Source organism: Oryzias latipes, chromosome 6, assembly GCF_053564925.1.
Source record: "Oryzias latipes strain Hd-rR chromosome 6, Olatipes_Hd-rR_3.1".
Lineage (NCBI taxonomy): Eukaryota > Metazoa > Chordata > Actinopteri > Beloniformes > Adrianichthyidae > Oryzias > Oryzias latipes.
In genome coordinates, this window is record NC_136242.1 from 15,186,033 (window position 1) to 15,206,347 (window position 20,315).

Consider the following 20,315-nt stretch of genomic DNA (forward strand, 5'->3'; position numbering starts at 1 on the left):
AACGTTATGATGAGAAGAAGTTACCAGTTCTTAATTTATGAATTTCTCAAAGCTGGAACTAGATGCCTATTATTGTTGTTGTTATTATTTTGAGGTTGTTGATGTTAAAACTATTGTTCCTATTCAATTAGCAATTCAGCGTGTATCGAACACTTTCATGTTTTATTCTATGATTATCTTAACTCAATCACCGTGCTTTTTCATTTGTAGCCAAAATCAAAAAGGTTTCAAAATGTACCCAAATGCTTACTTTGGTTTCTCATTAAGAAATGGATTTTCTCTCATATTTTGTGTTTTTAACTAGTATGTTACATTTTGGTTATGTTTTATAGTTTTTTTTTTTTTCTTTTTTTGTACAAATTATAATGTGTATCTTTCTGTCTCCTCCTAAGCCTTTGAAGCAACTGCGCCACCATGTATTTGGGTTCTAACAGCCGCTCAAAGCCCAGCCCCAACAGCAGCAGCATCACTGAGCTGCTCAGTGCTCTGTGTGACTGCAGCCTCTCCGGGGTGTCATGGAAGCGCCGGGCTTTGGGGGGAGTCTCCAGAGACAGCTTTCACAGGGCTCTCAAGAAGCGTGCCTATGGTGCCCTGCTGTCAAAAGTGTTTCAAGATGCCACCAAAGACTCCCCATTAGGACAAAGTGCAACAAGGAGCACACCACCCAGAAACAAAGTCCTGATGATGTGTTTTGACCTACGCGTGGCAGGGTGCAGAGAGGAAGCAGAAGCTTTGGAGGAGCAGCTGGGAATGCTGCCCGATGGAGCTTCCTCTGGTCTTAAAGAAGTAGATGCAGTCCTTGAACTTCTGGTCTTTCTGGCTGGCTCCGCACCTCCACCCATTGCCTCCTTTAACAGGGATTACATGAGGCGAGAAAGGCCTGTGCTGCGGAGACCTCAACCCTGGAGTTACCAAAGCGAGGAGCTGCAGAGACTCGAGGCCCGGGCATGGGGTTTAGTTTGTGGGGAGGAGTGGGGCACTCTGGAGAGTCTTTGTGCGGCTCAGAGGCTGATGGATGCTCCACCCGGGACTGGCTTGTTGGCTCTGAGAACTAAACTTGATGCAGAAGAAAAGTTTGAGAAGGAGACCAGATTGTCTCTGTTTGGAGCACTTCAGCACACACGCACATCAGACATGGACATAAGACTGGACATACCTCCTGTTCCCAGTAATGTTGATGTTACTGGACTTGCTATTAGGGTAAGAAACCAAAGTACCGTACTGCGTTTTGTCTCTTTTCTGTTTTGTACAGTATTACGGATTGAAATGATCGATCACTCATCTTCTCTCTGAATTTGGAATGACAATGGCAGGTTCCCCACTGCTTGGATCAGTCTGAGGATGAAGGCTTTCAGTCTGCATCAAATTTGACCCCAGACTCTCAATCAGAGCCAAGCTCAGTTCCAGACTTTGATATGTGGGAGGCTCTTCGGACCTTTGAGCCTGGAAGACGCCGCTGCTGGGAGTCTGTTGGCTGGTAAACAATACCCATAGAAATATCAGTCGGTGGTTAATTTCATTTTAAGAGGGGGGAGAAGAAGTGCAAACATTAAATTTTAAAACTATTTTTTTCAAACATAAACCTGTTAATAAGAAGAAACAAAAAAAAAACACATTTTAGTTCAAAGAGTTTATATAATTAATTTAGTCGTCTGAAGGTTCTGAAATAAAGTAAATGGTTCAAACAAATTTCCATTCAAAAACTGACCAAAAAAGTAAATGTGCTTTTAAAATAGAGTTTAGGTAAGTTAAAAAAATATATATATATATTTTTACAGGAAGAAATCCGTAAGAACTCGACTCAAATCAGCCACTAGCGTTGACTGTTTTTTCTATTGGAAAACTCAGGAATGAGACAAGAAAAATTACAGAACATCTGAAATAAAGACAGAGAAAAGAATGTAGTAAGCACATTACATAAACATGTACAAAGAGCAAACAGCACTTTGACAAAAAAGAAAAAAGAAAAAATGAGGTAAGAACCTCATTAGTGGCATAGCTTAAGGCATGATTTGTGTTGACCAGTCTAGATATTTTATTTCTAGAACCTGTCTCCTTCACTAACCTAAGCAGGAAACTTGCTCTGTAAATAAGTGAGAGCTGAAGGATTTGGAATTCATGTTTGATATTCTTTGGATCCACGAATAAGCCTGCAGGCTGAGAGCTGAATGCTACAGAATGATCCCATCTTTAAGATGATATGAAACATGGCCACTTCAAGTTTCACTCCAGCTATATTTTAATCGATTGGAAAAGCATTCCCAGTTGTCTTTTAATTATGATTATGTAGTTTTGAACCCAAATCAAAAAGCCTGTGTTGTTTTATAGGACCTGCATTCTGCAGTGGAGTTGTTCATTAGAAATTCTCCTCTGAGTTGTTGGCGGGACTGGAAAGTAACCCAAGTGGATCTTTTTGTCTGCAAGTGGATGGAGGCTTTGGCCCCGCCCATCTTAGTTGCGTCACAAATATAAGTTCCTGATTCAATACCATTTGAATAAAGAAGTACACAAAAACCCACTTTTTATTTTTAATTTTTTTTTATACAGTACCGAACAAAAGTTTGGACACACTTTCTCGTTCAGTTTTCTTGATATTCATGACTATGAAAATTGTAGATTCACACTGAAGGCATCAAAACTATGAATTAACACATGTAGAATTATATACATAACAAAAAAGTGTGAAACAACTGAAAATACGTCATATTCTAGGTTCTTCATAGTAGCCACCTTTTGATTTGATTACTGCTTTGCACACTCTTGGCATTCTCTTGATGAGCTTCAAGAGGTAGTCACCTGAAATGTTTTTCACTTCACAGGTGTGCCCTGTCAGGGTTAATAAGTGTGATTTCTTGCCTTATAAATGGGGTTGGGACCATCAGTTGTGTTGTGCAGAAGTCAGGTGGATCCACAGCTGATAGTCCTTCTGAATAGACTGTTAGAATTTGTATTATGACAAGAAAAAAGCAGCTAAGTACAGAAAAATGAGTGGCCATCATTACTTTAAGGAATGAAGGTCAGTTAGTCCGAAAAATTGGGAAAACTTTGAAAGTGTTCCAAGTGAAGTCACAAAAACCATCAAGCGCTACAAAGGAAAGGAAGACCAAGAGTCACCTTTGCTGTGGAGGATGAGTTCATCCGAGTCACCAGCCTCAGAAATGGCAGGTTAACAGCAGCTCAGATTAGAGAGCAGGTCAATGGCACACAGAGTTCTAGCAGCACACACATCTCTACAACAACTGTTAAAGGAGACTGTGTAAATCAGGCCTTCATGGTACAATATCTGCTAGGAAACCACTGCTAAAGAAAGGCAACAAGCAGAAGAGACTTGTTTGGGCTAAATAAACAAGGAATGGACATTAGATCAGTGGAAATCTGTGCTTTGATATGAGGAGTCCAAATTTGAGATATTTGGTTCCAACCACCGTGTCTTTGTGCAACGCAGAAAAGGTGAACGGATGGACTCTACATGCCTGGTTCCCACCGTGAAGCATGGAGGAGGAGGTGTGATGGTGTGGGGGTGTTTTGTTGGTGACACTGTTGGGGATTTATCCCAAATTGAAGACATACTGAACCAGCATGGCTACCACAGCATCTTGCAGCGGCATGCTATTGCACCCGGTTTGGGTTTAGTTGGACCATCATTTATTTTTCAACAGGACAATGACCCCAAACACACCTGCAGGCTGTGTAAGGGCTATTTGACCAAGAAGGAGAGTGATGGAGTGCTGCGCCAGATGACCTGGCCTCCACAGTCACTGGACCTGAACCCAATTGAGATGGTTTGGGATGAGCTGGACCACAGAGTGAAGGCAAAAGGGCCAACAAGTGCTAAGCATCTCTGGGAACTCCTTCAAAACTGTTGGAAGACCATTTCAGGTGACTACCTCTTGAAGCTCATCAAGAGAATGCCAAGAGCGTGCAAAGCAGTAATCAAAGCAAAAGGTGGCTACTATGAAGAACCTACAATTTGACATATTTTCAGTTGTTTCAAACTTTTTTGTTATGTATATAATTCCACATGTGTTAATTCATAGTTTTGATGCCTTCAGTGTGAATCTACAATTTTCACAGTAATGGAAAATAAAGAAAACTCTTCGAGTGAGAAGATGTGTCCAAACCTTTGGTCGGTACTGTATGTCCTCCATCATAAGAAAAATGCTACAAGAACCTGTTAAAACACCATATTCATTGGAGTGGTTCTTTCCAGCTTTATGTGGAAGGAAAAATAACTGTTCTGGTTTCAACAGGTAGTCATTGAAAATAAGCAAACATTTGATTAATGATGACTTATTCTGCTGCTTCTCATTAGAACTCTTGATGTAGTCCATTAAAACAGCCAGAGCCTTTTCTAAGAAATTTTGGTACAGATAATTATGAGTGATTATAATTTTCCAATATTAAGCGAACAAATGCATGAAGGGCTTCCTCTGGATCGTTTAGAAATGAGAGGCTTTTTAATTTTAGTAATATTATGCGGATGGATAAAAGCAGTAATGAAAACGTAATTTATTGATTAATTGATATTTTGTGATTAAAAAAAGTCTTAAACATGAATTAGAGGCCAAATAGAAATCACTATCCACTGTAGTGACCTTGTTGCACAGAAGAATTCTTTGATCAAAAAACAACCGCTACCTTATTTTAGGTTCCCCTATGACCCCACTTATGAATGAAAGCACGACTGTAATTATAAAAGGAAACCTAACAAGGGTGAGCTTCTTTACATGAACACAACAATCTATTAGAAGAATCTGACTCAAATTGGCCGAATGCAGCTTCTTTGATGCATTGATATTTAACAAGACTGGTCTAAGGAGGTTAGATGTTCACTGAAAACCTTCATGAACTCTATCATTTTCTCTAATATTGATTTATACTCTTTGCACACATAACTTAAATTGAAATAGTCATATCAATTATATGAAACACAATCTTAATATTCTGCCTTAATCAAATGAAACATTACATTAGATTAGGAGTGGATACAGCATAAAAGCCTAAAGTGCATGCCCTGCTTACAGGAATATCAAAATCACTGTAAAAATGTCTGTCAAATACCTCCTAAGAGTCTTAAATAGGATGTTAAAAAATGCTGATTTACAAGACGGTTTTAGTTTTTTTTTTTCATTTTACCTTTGCCATTTTAGAAGACTAGAAACAATTTACAAACCAATTTGGGTTTCTAAAATATGTTTACATCCCAAAAAATGTGATATCCGTTTGTTACTGCCGTTGTCGCTCCATAAATGAATGGGAAAGGTTAAGGGGTTTTAACTAAACACTCCGCGGCCTCTACAGGCATGACTTGGTGGGCCAAAAGAAAACCTTAGGTGGGCCAAATTGGGCCGGAGTGTTTAGTTAAAATCCCTTAACCTTTCCCATTCATTTATGGAGCGACAACGGCAGTAACAAACGGATACGAGGCATTTTAAACAAATATGGGAGGAGGATTATTTTTCTCCAGAAATCTCTTCTCAGGCTGTTTGTCTTTTTTGTCCGGGGCTGTACTTGAAGAGTACAATATACGCCGCCACTACGAGGCTAAACACGCAGTTTTATCCAAACACAAAGGTGAGGCATTCTAGGGAGTTCCAATCTAAACTTCTGTCACAGCAAGCCACCCTCATGATGCCCTCGGCAGCACAGGACAGCGCCACATCGGCTAGCTACGAAAGTTCAGCATTAATTGCCGAGAGTGTGAGATCGAGAGAGATTCAAAGAAAAATGTTACTAACTTCTTAGTCTCACTAATGTGTGTTACCTTGAAAAGGAGCAAATACAAATAAACTAAACTATATTCTTTATTCTCTGCTCTTATTACATGACATGCAAAAAATGATTGTATTTGGCCAACGGAACGGGAGCACATTTAGATTTTGGCCCTTTGAGTGTAAAGTTTGGTCACCCCTGATTTAGAGCAACACTGTCAAATTATTAAACTCATTGAGAATTTAAAAGAAGATCCAAAATGTGTGTAAAAAAACCAAATTGCTCTTTGTACACTTTGAAAGAGAAGTCAGTCGAGTCTAATGTAGAAGTAAGTTATAAAGTCACATCAAAATAATGATTTCAACACTGTTAAATAAACAAATCGTGAAATATTACATAAAATGAGAGAGCAAAAAAAAAGGAAATGTCAAATAAGGGGCAGAGTTTTCTGACCTTAGTTTAATTCAATGCTTGTCCTATAAATAATGAAATTAAGGGGAAATAATGTGCAGAAAGATGTCGTTTCAGTTTTTCTCTTTTCTTTTTAAACAGTAACCTGAAATCCTCTGCTTTCTCCTCACAAGTCCACCAGGAAAACACGAGTCTTTCTACCTAACAGAAGGAGGCAGGGAGGCTTTTGACCAGCTGTATCGGCTATGGGAGGGGCAAATGAGGGTGGTGAGCCTGAATACACCCTCTCCTATCCTCCCGCTGCCTCTGGACTCTCAGACGCAATTGGTGTCTGACCTCCTTAATGTCCTGATTGGAGTGGCGTCCAGCACCTTCCCTCTCAACCAGGTGCAATTCATCATCATTTGTTAGCTTCTGAAATGCGGTAAAATGCAATCCCTTCCTGCTTGGAGTGCTGTCACTGAGCTCAATGGGTAAAACACAGAGAGAGGGAGGGAGGAGAATCAATGGGCAATTAGTGCATGTGATATAAACAATCCCAGCTCAATTAACAGTGCCTTATAAAGCCCATACCAATGCAAGGAGAAGCAAAACCACAAGAGAGTGCTGCTGTTTAATATGTCTCTTTAAGATTTTCCATATTTATAGTCCAGCTTTTATTTAGACATGAGTCACATCCTGATTTCCCTGTTTTCTCCTTGTTTATATCCGTTGGAACCGTTTGACATCAGCAGGTATAAAATAGACACAGTAAGACGAACAGAGTTATTAAAGTGAATTATGATCTGGTTGAGGAGTTCTGCTTTGTTTTCATTCTGAAGCTGAAATCATGCTCCTAAAACCAGGGGGGGTGTCACACAGAAGTCAAGGTGACGGACAATATTGTTTGTTATTTCTGTTCCCCCAAAAGAACTCTATCGAGAACACTATTGCTCGCTTTTCATAAAACTTAGATGGGAAAAAGATGAAAGAAACACATTTTGTTATGCAATGCTGTTTTTCGAAGTCCACCAAGAAATCACTCTGGAGGTGACATGTCAGCGCCTGGTGTCAATGCTACTTCATTGGATTTGATCTTAGATCATTGCTTTTTGTGTCATTTTTTATTATTATCTTTTTCTCCTTCCCCTGATCTTGCAGAATGTTCATTTTGACGTCAGACCTGGCGTCTGCATCTCAGGAGCTTCTGCAGAGAGCGTGTCTCGTCTCTTGGGAGAATTAGCCCAGTATGGCACATACTACCTGAGGCTTAGCCGCTTCTCTCTGCAGAGTGCTGACAAGAAAGGCCTCGTCTTCCAGGTATGTTTGTGTAATCATCATTAATTAGTTCCACTGAGACAACATTGCTTCCTCCCCTTGAGTTCCTAGTGATTGTTGTACATAATGTGAGCATCTGTATCAAGTAGTTAAATATTCTAAATTAAAATGACAGGCAGACATAAACATGTGGGAGAACAGTTTCTTTCACACATTAAACAAAATAGATTTAACATATAAGAGACAGTGGCAGGGGGGTAATCCCAAGCAATGCAAGAAATGAGAGTTTTTATGCTTCTTTTTTCTGATATTTATTATTGTTATAAATGTATTCCACAACATTTTTGATTCCACTACTACTAAGCAAAATGAGCAAGAGAAAGATTTTTTTTTAAACCAAATGATGTCAATGCAGTCGCGATTTTCTTCATGGTACAGACGTTGCCATGTTGGAACCAGAAATTGTCAGTCAGCAGTGACTGGTCCGAGTTGGGCTGCATCATCATTTCTATGGCAACCACTCTTGCCAATCAGGAGTCAGCCTGTTGGAAAGCCACACCCCTACCACAGGAAAACAGGGTTGGGAAAATGTGTCAATCAAATGTTCCACATGACACCACATACTTGATTCTTTCACACAAAAGAAGTCTTCAACAAATGCTTTATTTTATCTAAATTTTGGGGGGGAAAATGTTCCCACAGGCCCACAAGAAAGGAATGGGACCAAACTTTGAGGGTCTATATGTCAAAAACTACTGAAGGTATTTTGTAATTTGGTGACCAATAACTTTAGAGTGATCTACCCAAGCTTTTGTCAACTCTGGCTCTAGAGCGCCACCATTTGGTGAGATAAGGTACAAAACTTTTTTGGGCCTTAATCTCACCTACATGTGCCTTTTAGAAACAAAAATTTTATTTTTTAGATTGCTTTGTGGGTTTTTTTAAAAACTTTTAAAATTGGACCACCCACTGTCTGACTAGACTCTTTTGGCTCCCAAGTCAACATAATTTGACCAATCTTCAATAATTGTCTGTATTTACTCGATTTGGACCACCAAATCCAATGGTATCAATTATTTAGCACAATTCTTCACGGTTTTCCTAAAACACAATGCAAGAGAGAGGGGGTTGTGGTTGTCAACTTTGCGATGCTACAACTCCTCAATAAATCAACCCAACCTCATTATATTTAAAACAATTGTTTCTATTTGGGTGATGAATGGGGTCAACAGGTCTGATACCAATTGACCCATAGATGGTGCTGCAAAATATATAGAAAAATCTCCAAAACCACTAGCTAGCCTGGATATTCTAGCTCGAGTGCCACCTGGTGGTAACTAATAAAGAAATTCCCACTTTAGCAGTTTGACCTGAAAAAGTCAGAATCAAAGAGACAAAATCTTTTTTTTATATCTTAACTAAGGAACTTTTTGAGTAATTTGAAATGAGCCTAGCCATTTTGTTATGATGTCATTGTCCTTAATTTAGTGTTTTTTGTAAAACATAATTTTTTTCCCTATACAACACTTTGAGTATATAGTGAAAGCATTACTTTCAGCTATATGTTATTGCAATTCTGGTTTATTATAAAGGTCCACTGGCAACATCAAGCGTTTCAGGGATTCTGAGCAGGTACATTTGATGACATCTGTTTCCTCTCCAAGGCTTTCACCGGAGGACTGAGAAAGTACCTGCATTACTACAGGGCGTGTGTTCTGAGCACTCCACCTACTCTCAACCTGTTGACCATCAGCTTTCTTTTCCGCAAAGTGGGCCGCCAACTCAGGTGTGCTAAAACCTTTGTTTTTTCAACCCGTACTTGATGTTATTGAAACAGTTTAACCTTACCCTTCACCCAGTAGATGGATGAAGAGAAAACTGGATGCAAGCGTCATTAGATGAAAAGCCCCTCTGCTCTCTTTGAAACTTAGGTACCTGTCGGAGCTGTGCTGTGTAGACGGGCTTTTGGGTGCTGGCCAAGCCACCTTTCCTGTGGTGAGTTCTCTTTTATTTGCAAACTGCAATTTGTCATCTGCCGTGGCTGTGTTTAACCTCACAGATGACAGGGATGCTGCGTTATGCTGATCTCCCCAGGGAATTAAGCTGCTGTCCTACCTGTACAACGAAGCCCAGAATAACTGCAGCAATGAAAACTATCCTGTCCTGCTGTCACTGCTAAAGAGCAGCTGTGCGCCATACACACGGTCAGTTGCTGTGCACCAACATAACCCACAGAAAATCTGTATTTGATTGAAAGTACAAGTTTTTTGTTTTGTTATTTAGACTATAGTTCAGCAAATGTTTTTGGAGACACAAGTGTTTGGACACTAAATTGGGTTTAAAAGCTTTCATACATTTTCCTTCATTAAATGATTTTATTTTTACAAAGATTCTACATTTTTATTCACACTGCAAAAACTGAACATTAAAAAAGTAAAAAGAGTCTTGTTTCAAGAAAAAATGTCTTCCTTTCTTAACCTTAGTTTGAGAAGACATGTCTCAGTGAATTCTTAAATTAAGAATTTTGGTAGGACTGTGTCCCATACCCCATTGGCAGATTAAAAAAAACTTTTTTAATGAAAATCTGCCAGTAGAGTAAGGGCTATTGGCCCTGTTTCTAAGCCCCTTGTTTCTAAGGGGCTTGTATTTGCAGTGCAAGATCCGATAGGGAGAACTTTATGAGTCGCTTCACAAGACTGAACTATTCAGTCACGTAAACACTCAGGTTTAGTAGGTCATAGATGCATGTAGTAGTTGTTGACTTTCTTATTCCTTAAACAGAAATAACTTGAATGAAAACGGGGGGTGTACATACTAGGGAGGCAACAACCTCAGTTTCTTGGTCACAGTTTTGTTTTGGTTCAGTAAATGATTTGTGAATTACAAAATAAAAATTCAGAATCTTTTTTTTTATATGGCTAATAAGTAGGTAACAATGAATAAAAATCTTTTAGCATTCTGTACTGTATTTCAAGTGTCATGATTGGATTGGATTTGCTTTGTTTAGATCTAGGCCTGATGATTTCCTCTCCTGTCACAGGTTCGTTTCTGACTGGGTTTACAACGGCCTTTTTCGAGATGTTTATGGTGAATTCATGATCCAGGTCAACGAAGAATACCTCAACTTTAGGGGTGAGATCACAGAAACAGTACTTTAGACAGCAGGCTAAAAAAATAAAACTGCTGCCAGAGTCATTTTCTCACAGAGAAAAAAAAAAGAAAAGAAAAGTTTTCATCCTTTATTGCTTTAGTTGAATTTGTCCTTGGGTCTCTAAAGGCTGTCAGGAAGTTACTTGATGATAATCAGCTAGGAACTGAATCGGCTCCCCCAGCAGTATGTGTTTCCACAAAATCACAGAGAGAAAGACCCATAAATATTAGCTCTTTTGTTCTTCTGGCGTGTACACCTTGCAGGTGATATCAAAAACCTCAAATCGAATTTTCTTAGAGTTAGTCTTGAGTCTTTGAAGACGACCTGAAGCAATTTGGCTTTGTCTGGTTAATGACTGAATTCCATGAGAAGAGTTGATTAGAGACAGGACCGGATGAATAGCAGCAACAATAAGCCCATCTGTGCTCCGCAGGAGCTGGCTGAATGTCTTCGTATGCGCCCATTGTGCTTTCCTTCGCCTTTGCTTTTCAGTGCAATACTTTTTTCTTTTTTACTGCACAACGTCTCTAATAGGTCTTTATGACATAAAGAGCAAACGACTTCTAACATCTGTCGTGCAAATTTAAAATACTGATCCAGCTGATTTTTCAGTCAAGCTGATTTCTGGATAAGTCCATTTAAACTCAATTTATTTTCAATTATGTGGCATACAAAGAGTATCCAAATGGTGACTCTCCATCCTATTTTGCTGCTAGAATTTAATGTAAGAAAGAGGTTGAATCTGCAGGACTGTAAATGTTAAGATATATGAAAATCCCTCTTGAAAAACCACTTTAGTAATATTTTACGGGACAAAAGAGCACTTTAAAACATTCTCTGTGGGTTATACGAAACTTGGAAGACTTGTCCCAGGTGAGTAATTAGCACAAAATAGATCAGCATATTTACCCATTGCTAAAACGATCATTTTGAAAGATATATGAGAGTGCAAAATGGTAGACTTAAAAGTCTTTCTCCCCTGACAGCTGTAGGCATGGCAGCGTTTTAATTTTGGAAGTGCCTCATAAATACAGCGCGCTGTGAATCATTACAGCCTCTCCAAATATTGTATGTCATGCAACATCCCATTCAAGGTCAGACCATCACCTCAGCTTTGTCTAGCTAACAGTTTCATTTGCTCATCTGCTACACCTCATCAACTCCAACAGCGAACTTCCACACTCCTCGCTCATGCCTTTTGGAGGACACACAAATGTCATTGTTCTCTTCGAACCCCGTCGGCCAAGGAAGCAATCAGCAGCTAAGCTTTCTTGGCAAGCTGCAGACTTTCTGTAAAGAGCTCTGGAGGCTCTGCGCATTCATGTTTTTCTATGCTTTTTTTTTTTTTTTTTACTTGGCTTCACTGAGCTAAGTACTTGCAATTTGGGTTAATTCAAGCAGCCAGAGTTTAGCCATGCCATGTAAGCCATACTGATAAGACAAAGTTAACCACAGCATGAGCTGCGTGTTGCTCCGGTAGGTATTTTGGTTAATAAAATGATTTGTTATCCAAAGTAATTGCTGGAAAGTACTAGATGCCACCTAACAGGTGTTTTTTTTCCCCCCCAAATCTGTGCAGACAAACACTTCTGGAGCCAAGGCTACACTCTGATCTCAAAAGATGTAGAGGATTGTGTGCCAATTTTCCTGAAACACATTGCCAACGACGTGTATGTCTGTGGAAAGACCATCAACCTCCTCAAAATCTGCTGTCCACAGGTTCGTTATGCAAACATTACACAGTGATGCACGTGTGGGGGGAACTGAATTTGCTGGGGGGGAAAATTCCTGTTATAAATAATTCTGAACCAACAACATTTCTGGCTGTTTAGTGTTCGTGGAGCACAGCCAAGCAGGAGCATTCCTTTCCTGCATCTTAGATTTTTCACCAGACACAACACGAGTTCTCTCATTTTACATGAAAGGACTTTTAATGAACAGGAAATGTTTATGTTTCTTTAAGTTTCTGAGTTTTGACAGATGGCCAAACCAAAGCAGATGCAGTTTATGATGAAAAAAGTAGATTCTTTCCTTTATGGGTCATTTATGGGACATAACAATGAAATAAAAGTCAATTAGATTAAGAAAAATTAGTTTATCTTAAAGACCCACTATAATGAACTATTTCTGAGGACATACATTAGGAGAATTAGGCTTAAAATTGCATTTCTGAGTCTTTCTTTATTCAAATCACTATGAGTCAGTAGTAAAATTCTGATTGAAAAAGAGCTTTTTTGTGACATAGAAAACACACTGGTCTGGCCACAAACTCCCTGGTCCGTCTCCCTTAGCAATGGGGAGGGGAAAAGGGGGCGGTCAGCGGTCCCACCCACAACTCGGAGGTGAATTTCTAATGAACTAATGCCGCTTTATGAAACGTATGTCCTAGAAAACAACACACGTTTGTTGTTTACAACAAAAGAAACGGCACAATTACAATAAAAAGTCCACTGGTGATGCTTTTATAAGACCAAAAGATGATTGAATACTTTAAGGAATTTTCCTGTCATTGTTCTAGTTAGTAAGAATGAATTGAATGTTTAATAGTATTGATGATTAAAATTTCTTTTCATTTATGAATGTAACTGTCCTTTTCGACATGGATGGGTATCAAAACTGTTGCAACAGTTTGTGAAGGCTTCATGTCGGTCGTATCAGCTTGTTGACCAGCAGCCCTTTTGGTGCTGATGAATAAGAATTGACATTTAAATCACAGCAGAAAGGATAACTCACATTTTGAGCTTTAAGGTTAGCTTTTATTTGGTCATTTGATTATTATACCACGGAGAGCAAAATTGTTTTTTCTATTTTCCCGCTGATTCACCATCGCATGATGTTTTTTTTTCCCATAGTGCTTTGCCTTGTCTTACCTGCAGGGCTCATATCTTTCTCTCATTTACATTCTGTTTAAAGTTTTACAGTTTCTGCTATTTTCGTAGGACTATACAGTCTGTTGAATAAAGGATAAAAAAAAAACACCTTGAAATTCAGTGAAAAGCACAAGAAAATGTAAAGTTCAAAATGTCAACTTGAATACGTAAAAATGTCATAATGAGGAAGTTGAAGAGCTTACTGAAGAGGGCACAGCTGTTTGGGTTGAAATAAATCTTTTTCAAAGACACTTTAAGCGTCTTGTTACATCATTCAATGAAATGCAATGCACCTGTTAAACTTTACATTTGTGAGATGTCTTTTTTTTTCTTACTTTCATTTATTTGATCACAGGTTTTCTAAAAATAAATGTGATTAATTAAAGTTTATTTATGCACCGAGTTGATCAACATTTCCCTGATGTTTTTCTGATTTTCATGTTCTGGGAAAAGAAAACAAGGATTTCCTTCTGCAAGAAACATTAAAAGATTAAGACATCAGTTACACTTATCATTATTAGCAACAATTATGATTTAACTGAAGCAGATAACCTAAAATTAAATCCGAATGTTTAATTATTTTTTTTCCACTTTTTCTTTTTATCCGCACCTAATTTTCCTCTCATAATTAATTTCTTGTTTTAATTTCAAGACAAGCAATTTAAAGTCGTTACACTTTCCGACAGCCGGTTGAGCATATTTTGTTTACGAGATGAACTTTGAGCTTTGAGAATGTGGTGTCAGCGTGGTGAGTCGTGTAAGTTATCTCCTGAAATAGGAAGCATCTTTCATAGTGCTAACTCTAAGAAATGTGTGTCTTCAGCACTACATCTGCTGGTCGGAGCTGCCAGCACCCCGCATCGCTGTCACCTTCTCCCTGCAGGAGGTGGAGGAGATTGAGAGGGAGTGTGCGGTGTATCGTGGACGCATGGAAAGGATCGCTAAACACAGTGCCGTCAGCCGGGAGGAGCAAGTAATGACACACTCGTAGTTTTTTTCTTTTTCCTTATTTAAAGTGGGGCTTAGTTCTTCTTTTCTATAAATAATCCAGATTCAGGTTTGGAGGATAAATGTGAGTTAACCATGTCTGTTCCTCGTTAGGCTCTCCGAACAGAGAAAGCCCGCCAGGAGCTGATCAATCAGGTCAGAGAGTCTGCAGTCAAAACCCTGGAGAGCATTCGTGGTTAGTGTCGCACTAAAACACGCAGTTATTCCCATGCTGTGAGGATGATTTTTTTCTTACATGCGTCTTGATGTTCATGTTTGCCCCTCACCAGCTGAGTGTACCCTCTACAAATTTCTCAGCATAAACCCCACTGTCACAGTGACTCCTGTGAAGTTCTCTTAACTCCCAACATGAGACATCCAGGTGGGGGTAATTGCAGGGAGGATCATTTAAATAGTTTCCATGGCTACAGGTGGTAAAATCTAACCACCACTCATACAGTTTGGCAAACTCTGCACATCATTTATTGCTTCTGAGGATGCGACGCAGTGTTTGGGGAAAGCAGCTGATTGGCGTGGTAAATGTCTAGTCGTATACTCTGTGCATGTCTTGGCATAGGCCTGTTTCATTTTGGGCAGATGGTGATGTCGTCTGGTGTCAGAGCGCGTGCTCATGAAAGAGAGTTGGAGATGTCATGTGCTTTTCTGTCTGCGGAGGGCGGAGTAGCCCACTGTTATCTCCGTCAACTCCCGCAGGGCGTCAAGTGTCACTACGTCTGGCTGAGGAGGCCAAAAAGAGAGAGCGCTTTGAGGAGCTGAAGCAGCAATTGGAGCAGGAGCAGGAGGTAGATCAACTGTAGAACTGGGTTTTGAAACCTGACAATTCTAACAGATTGTGCACCAACACTTCTGTCTAGAAGAAAATTGATTGAGAATGACAACTAAGTATGTTCTAGAAAGTTTTAGAATGCAAAGTGAATGATGTAAATTATATTTAACCAATGCATGTGTCCTTTTGTATTTGGTACCAGTGGCGAAACGCAGCCAAGAAGAAGCAGGAGGCAGATGACTTCAGCTTTACCAGAGAGCTAAGAGACAGAGAAAAGAGGCTACAAGCCCTAGAAGAGCAACTGGAAGAGAGAGCCAGGTCTGTCTGTATTACCTTTCAGGCTTTTTTAACCATCAAACAGTGTAAACATGTTTCTTACATATAGTAAGAAAAACAATATTGGAGCTATCCAGCTGTACAGTTGAGCCACAACTCAGCTTAGACCAGGAAAACAAAGACGTTCATGGATATATTTGTCTACAAGTGGATGCATCAGAATGGAGCAGAGCAGGAAGCTTGTGCTTACCTTCTATGCCGCAACTACAAGTTTTTTCAAACAGAATTTTTTCGTCTGCTCCTGATTCACAACAATTTGAATAAAGAAATACTCAGAAACACAACTATAATCTTAATTTTCTTGATTTATGCCTTCTATCATGAGAAAAATACCACAAGAACACATTCAAAACATCAAAAACACAATTTTCAATGGAGTTGAAAGTTGAACATACCACTGAAAGTTTTTCATCTTCACATTTCACACTAACAAAATGTAAGACCTAGGTATCTTGGATGCAAAAGACAAACAATCAGTCTCAGGTTTAGTCGACAGATAATGGATTTCATTATTAACATCTTTGTTTTTTAAAGTCAAGAAGATCTCAGAGGTTAGGAAAATAGTGAATGTTATACGAAAAAATAAGCACATGCTTGCAGATTTATGAGTAGTGGGGACTTTAATAAAAGGGTAGTACTGCCTGCTTCAACTGTATGTATCTTCCTCCCCTTGTCTTTATTTGACTTTGTCTTAAGTTTTAAGGTTTATTGTCATGTTTTGTTTGTATTCCCAATATCCAGAAAGGAGCTGATTGCTCAGTACAGCCGTCTGTCAGAAGAAGCAGCTCGCAGAGAGAGACGAGCCCTGTGGAGAGTGCAGCGAATGAGACTCGATGATGCTCGCACTCAGTTCTTCATGGTTGACAGGCAGAACATACAGGTTGGGGATGAATACACACACAACAAAAGAAAGACTGATTGTTCTAATGTTTGCCCTTGAAACTCTTTACCATCAGGTTTTAGGAAAAGTTGTTTCAAAATGTATTGCTTGGTGTAAAACTAACAAAAAGCACAGAATTTGTGTAAAATATGATAAATGGTTTATTTAATTAGCCTCTATGACCTTTTTCCAGGCAATACTGGAGAAATATCCCTTGGGCAAGGAACGACCTCCCATAGAAGAACTGCAGCCCTTGCCCTCTGCACAACAAGTAATGGTATCACCGAAAAGCTTCTAGTCTGTCTTAGTTTCCATGATATTTCTTAATGAGATATTTTTATATTATATTATTTGGCATTATAGTCAAGTTTAACACTCTTTTAACAGAAATGTTCAACTGAGGAGGAGCCATCCGAGGACATTCAGAACTCTGGAGTGGAGTCCCCCCCACATGGTCCAAATAATGCAGCTTTTGCTCTTATCCCTGAAGGCATCAATGACTTGGACCCTAACTCACCAAATCCAGACAGTCAGCAAGTAGATAAAGCCCTAGAGATCATTGGATCTGAACTACCTCAAGCCGTACCCACTGCACAGCTTATAGACTATGACTTTAGTGCCCCCTTTAGTCCACTTGAGGGTATCATTAGCCAAACCACAATCCAGGAAAGGCCACATTGGGGACCAGCGGTTCTGCCTAAATTGATGCAAAACCAGATAGGAACTGAGGAAAACCTGTGTCAAGTTGAGGAGGGCATCCCTAAACCCAGTCCTTTTGGGCATCCCTCTAAATCCAACTTTGTTTTGGGGCACTACACACCAGAAGAACCCCAGAAAACCACTGTTCATGGACATCAAGTACTCACAGGTAGCAGTCACGAGGAACCTGCACTCCAACTGCCACAAGATAGCGAAAAAAGGAATTTGAAAAGTAACCCAGAGGGATATGAAGATGCAGGTCAGTCTGTTACAACTGTGAAAGTTGATGCAGCCCAGGGCCAAACTGTGACAACACAGGACAATGGCAATAATCAAAGCGGTGGCAGACCTCAGTTAAGTCTTCCTGATAATGGAGTTGAGTCTGAAGGACAAAAACCTCAAGATCAGAGCTCAGAAGCTCACAATACAGCTTTTGACAATCTTTTACCTTGTCAAAGTCTTGTTTCAATGGGTTCCGTTAAGGCTGAAGAGCTGCTCTCAGATGCTAAAGCCCCTCAACCGTCAACAGGCATCCCTGGCCATTCTTTTGATGCTCACATCAAAGTTGGACAATATGTTCCTGACGTGGGAGTTTTGGCTCAACCTTCAATAGCCCGTAGTCATTCATCCGATTCCCACATCAAAATTGGAGAACACGTTTCAGACGTTGATACCCCTCCACCGGCATGCAGCCTGTACGGACACTCTTCTGATTCTCACATCAAAATTGGGGAAAATGCTACTGAATTTGTGCCCCTTGTCCCTGTTCGGAATATCCACGGCCATGTGTCAGATGCTCACATCCTTGTTGGGGACCTATGGTCAGACATCATGGCGCCTGTGCCTCCACCAAGTGTATATGGTCATTGTTCAGATGCTCACATTAAAGTGGGAGAGAACGTTTCAGATGTTGTAGCTCTCCATCCTGTTCCCAGCATCCACGGTCACTCCTCAGATGCTAATATAAAACTAGGGGAGTTTGTGTCCAACATCCCAGAAAATCAACCTCGATGGAGTGAGCATGGGCACGCTTCAGACTGCATCCTCCAACCGGGATGTGTGGTATCAGGAGCAGAACCGCCTCTGCAGTCCTTGCCTGGAAGCTCTTACGGTCACTCTTCCGACTCAGCACTGGTCATCGGATGTGTCGTTTCAGGATATGAACCAAAGCTCTCTCCTTTACCCGGCAGCGAGCATGGTCATTCATCGGACTCACATTTAGGCATCGGCTGCGTTGTCTCTAAAACGGAACCACCGCCATCACAGCTACCAGGAAGCACATATGGCCACTCGTCTGATTCAAACCTTGGGGTTGGTTGTGTGGTCTTGGGCACAGAGCAGCCGCCCGCCACACTTCCAGGCAGCATGTACGGCCACTCATCAGACTCCTCACTTGGACTGGGCTGTGTGTTGAAAGAAAAAGATGATGGACACCCGAAAAAGTCAACGGAGGAGGACGGCAAAGGTTCGTCATCTAAATGCTTTGGATTGTTCAGTTTTAGGTTCTGCAGTGTAGCTCAAGAGATGATGCCATGATCCTTCATCTAAATGTAATTCAATTCCAAAAACGGTTCTCCCTGTTCTAATAGTACCAGAACAACTTGGAGATTCTCCTTTAAAATAAAAAACTCAAGTAAACACATCAATAGATTGTCAATAGATTGAACTTTGATTACCGGGAAAGTCATCGTTTTATACTTTTTGCATTATTTGAAAACTGTCTATTCAACACAGGATTCACTCTAGGAACAAATAAAAAACAAAAAGGGGCATTTGAGTCCCAAAGTATGTATGTTAGGCTCCCCTTAAATGTTATTGCTTTCCTCCTCTTTTAAATCTGCCCCAGTGACATTGCAGTTCTGGATATCATGTTATAGCTGCTTTGTTCTGAGAGACTAAATGAAATTCTCACAACAGGTTGAGGTTTATCTCCGTTAAAAGTAGTCGTGTTTCTCTTCAGGCAGCAGCTGCGAGCAGCTTGAAGAAAGCCCGTCCCATGCGTTCGGTGTGAAGTCGTCCTCCGTTGAAAGCTACGAGGAGGAATACATCTCGGCTTTGTCTTCTCATTACCAGGTGGAACACTATGAAGACTTTTACAACTTTTTGGGTGAGTGGAAAACAGCTGCTGGATTGCAATGATTGGTTCCTCTGAGATGTAGTTTTTACGGAAAAGTTGGAATATTTTTGTGCACCATACACCATTGGGCTGTCATACAGTGTCTGTCTGGAGCAGATGAGAAGTAACACATTGTAGCAAATAGTCACAAATGGTACAATTTGTACCTGATACTCAATATTCAAGCGAAGCATCCAAATAGAAAGTCTTTCACCTTTTTTGTTATTTATTTTCTGTCCTCCTGACTATTTTTGCTCAAAAGAATTCATTTATTCACCAGAAAGATTTTACTCTCCATGCTTGGTCAATAAAACCGTATAGCAAGGAGACTATAAAGTAAAGTTTGCAAAGAGTTCACAGTGGAATTTTTGAAATGTAATACACATCTGGCGTGTTGCTCTGCTTTATTCATCAAATATGATAAATTGAATATTGTTGAATATTGTTGAACTTATCAATATCTAAAAAAAAAGAAAAAAGTATGGTTGTTTGGTTTATAGTTTTAATCTAAAGAAAATGTGAAACACTGTATATAAATGATCTAAGGTCATGCAGAAAATCAATCATTTGAAAATTGCTTTTAAAGTATATATATAGAGAGAAAACTGTGTTTAGTTCTATCATACAAATAACCATTTAAAAAAATAAATTAATGTTTTTAATACATTATAAAAACACAATTGTTTTTTGAAATGTCTCCTAGGGGTAAATCCAGGATTTAAGAGTTAAAAACTCATCATATCCTCCTGAGATCTGGGCTTTAATACGGAGTGCATTTTTATTTCTCTAAGCTATTTGTCCCCATGTTCACACATGGTCTCGGGAGGATAGATAAGCAGAAAGAAATGGATAAAAACACTCAGGATGCAGTGTGAATTGTTTAGAATAGTTCTAGAGGGATGAGTCTGGCTTTTCTCATCACTGACGACCTGAGTGGTTTCGGAGGTTGAACCGGCCGGCTTTATCATTCTGGAGACTTTTGATTTGTGTTTTATGGTGAAAAAAAATAAAGATGTTTTAGGTCAGAGGGGATTTGACGTGATCTGGCAACGAGGATGAATTCTTTTTAATGTTTGTTGGGGTTAAAATGTCTCAACTTGCTGAGTATT

General features: G+C 39.7%; 1 protein-coding gene across 4 annotated transcripts in view; it reads left to right on the forward strand.

The window, feature by feature from the left end:
* Positions 1-20,315, forward strand: part of tubgcp6 (tubulin gamma complex component 6) — a 30,953-nt gene that overhangs the window by 895 nt on the left and 9,743 nt on the right. For 2 of the 4 annotated variants that reach the window (XM_023955650.2, XM_078949301.1), the window contains exons 2-18: positions 393-1,200; positions 1,314-1,477; positions 6,297-6,510; positions 7,264-7,422; positions 9,045-9,166; positions 9,312-9,375; positions 9,475-9,584; positions 10,421-10,512; positions 12,111-12,250; positions 14,225-14,374; positions 14,503-14,584; positions 15,103-15,191; positions 15,378-15,493; positions 16,253-16,391; positions 16,585-16,668; positions 16,779-18,555; positions 19,051-19,197. In XM_023955650.2, the coding sequence (XP_023811418.1) occupies positions 415-1,200; positions 1,314-1,477; positions 6,297-6,510; positions 7,264-7,422; positions 9,045-9,166; positions 9,312-9,375; positions 9,475-9,584; positions 10,421-10,512; positions 12,111-12,250; positions 14,225-14,374; positions 14,503-14,584; positions 15,103-15,191; positions 15,378-15,493; positions 16,253-16,391; positions 16,585-16,668; positions 16,779-18,555; positions 19,051-19,197 (4,435 nt within the window). In that variant the 5' untranslated portion in view covers positions 393-414. The remainder of the gene's footprint in view (positions 1-392; positions 1,201-1,313; positions 1,478-6,296; positions 6,511-7,263; positions 7,423-9,044; positions 9,167-9,311; positions 9,376-9,474; positions 9,585-10,420; positions 10,513-12,110; positions 12,251-14,224; positions 14,375-14,502; positions 14,585-15,102; positions 15,192-15,377; positions 15,494-16,252; positions 16,392-16,584; positions 16,669-16,778; positions 18,556-19,050; positions 19,198-20,315) is intronic. The other 2 variants (XM_023955651.2, XM_078949302.1) reach the window with 1 other exon arrangement.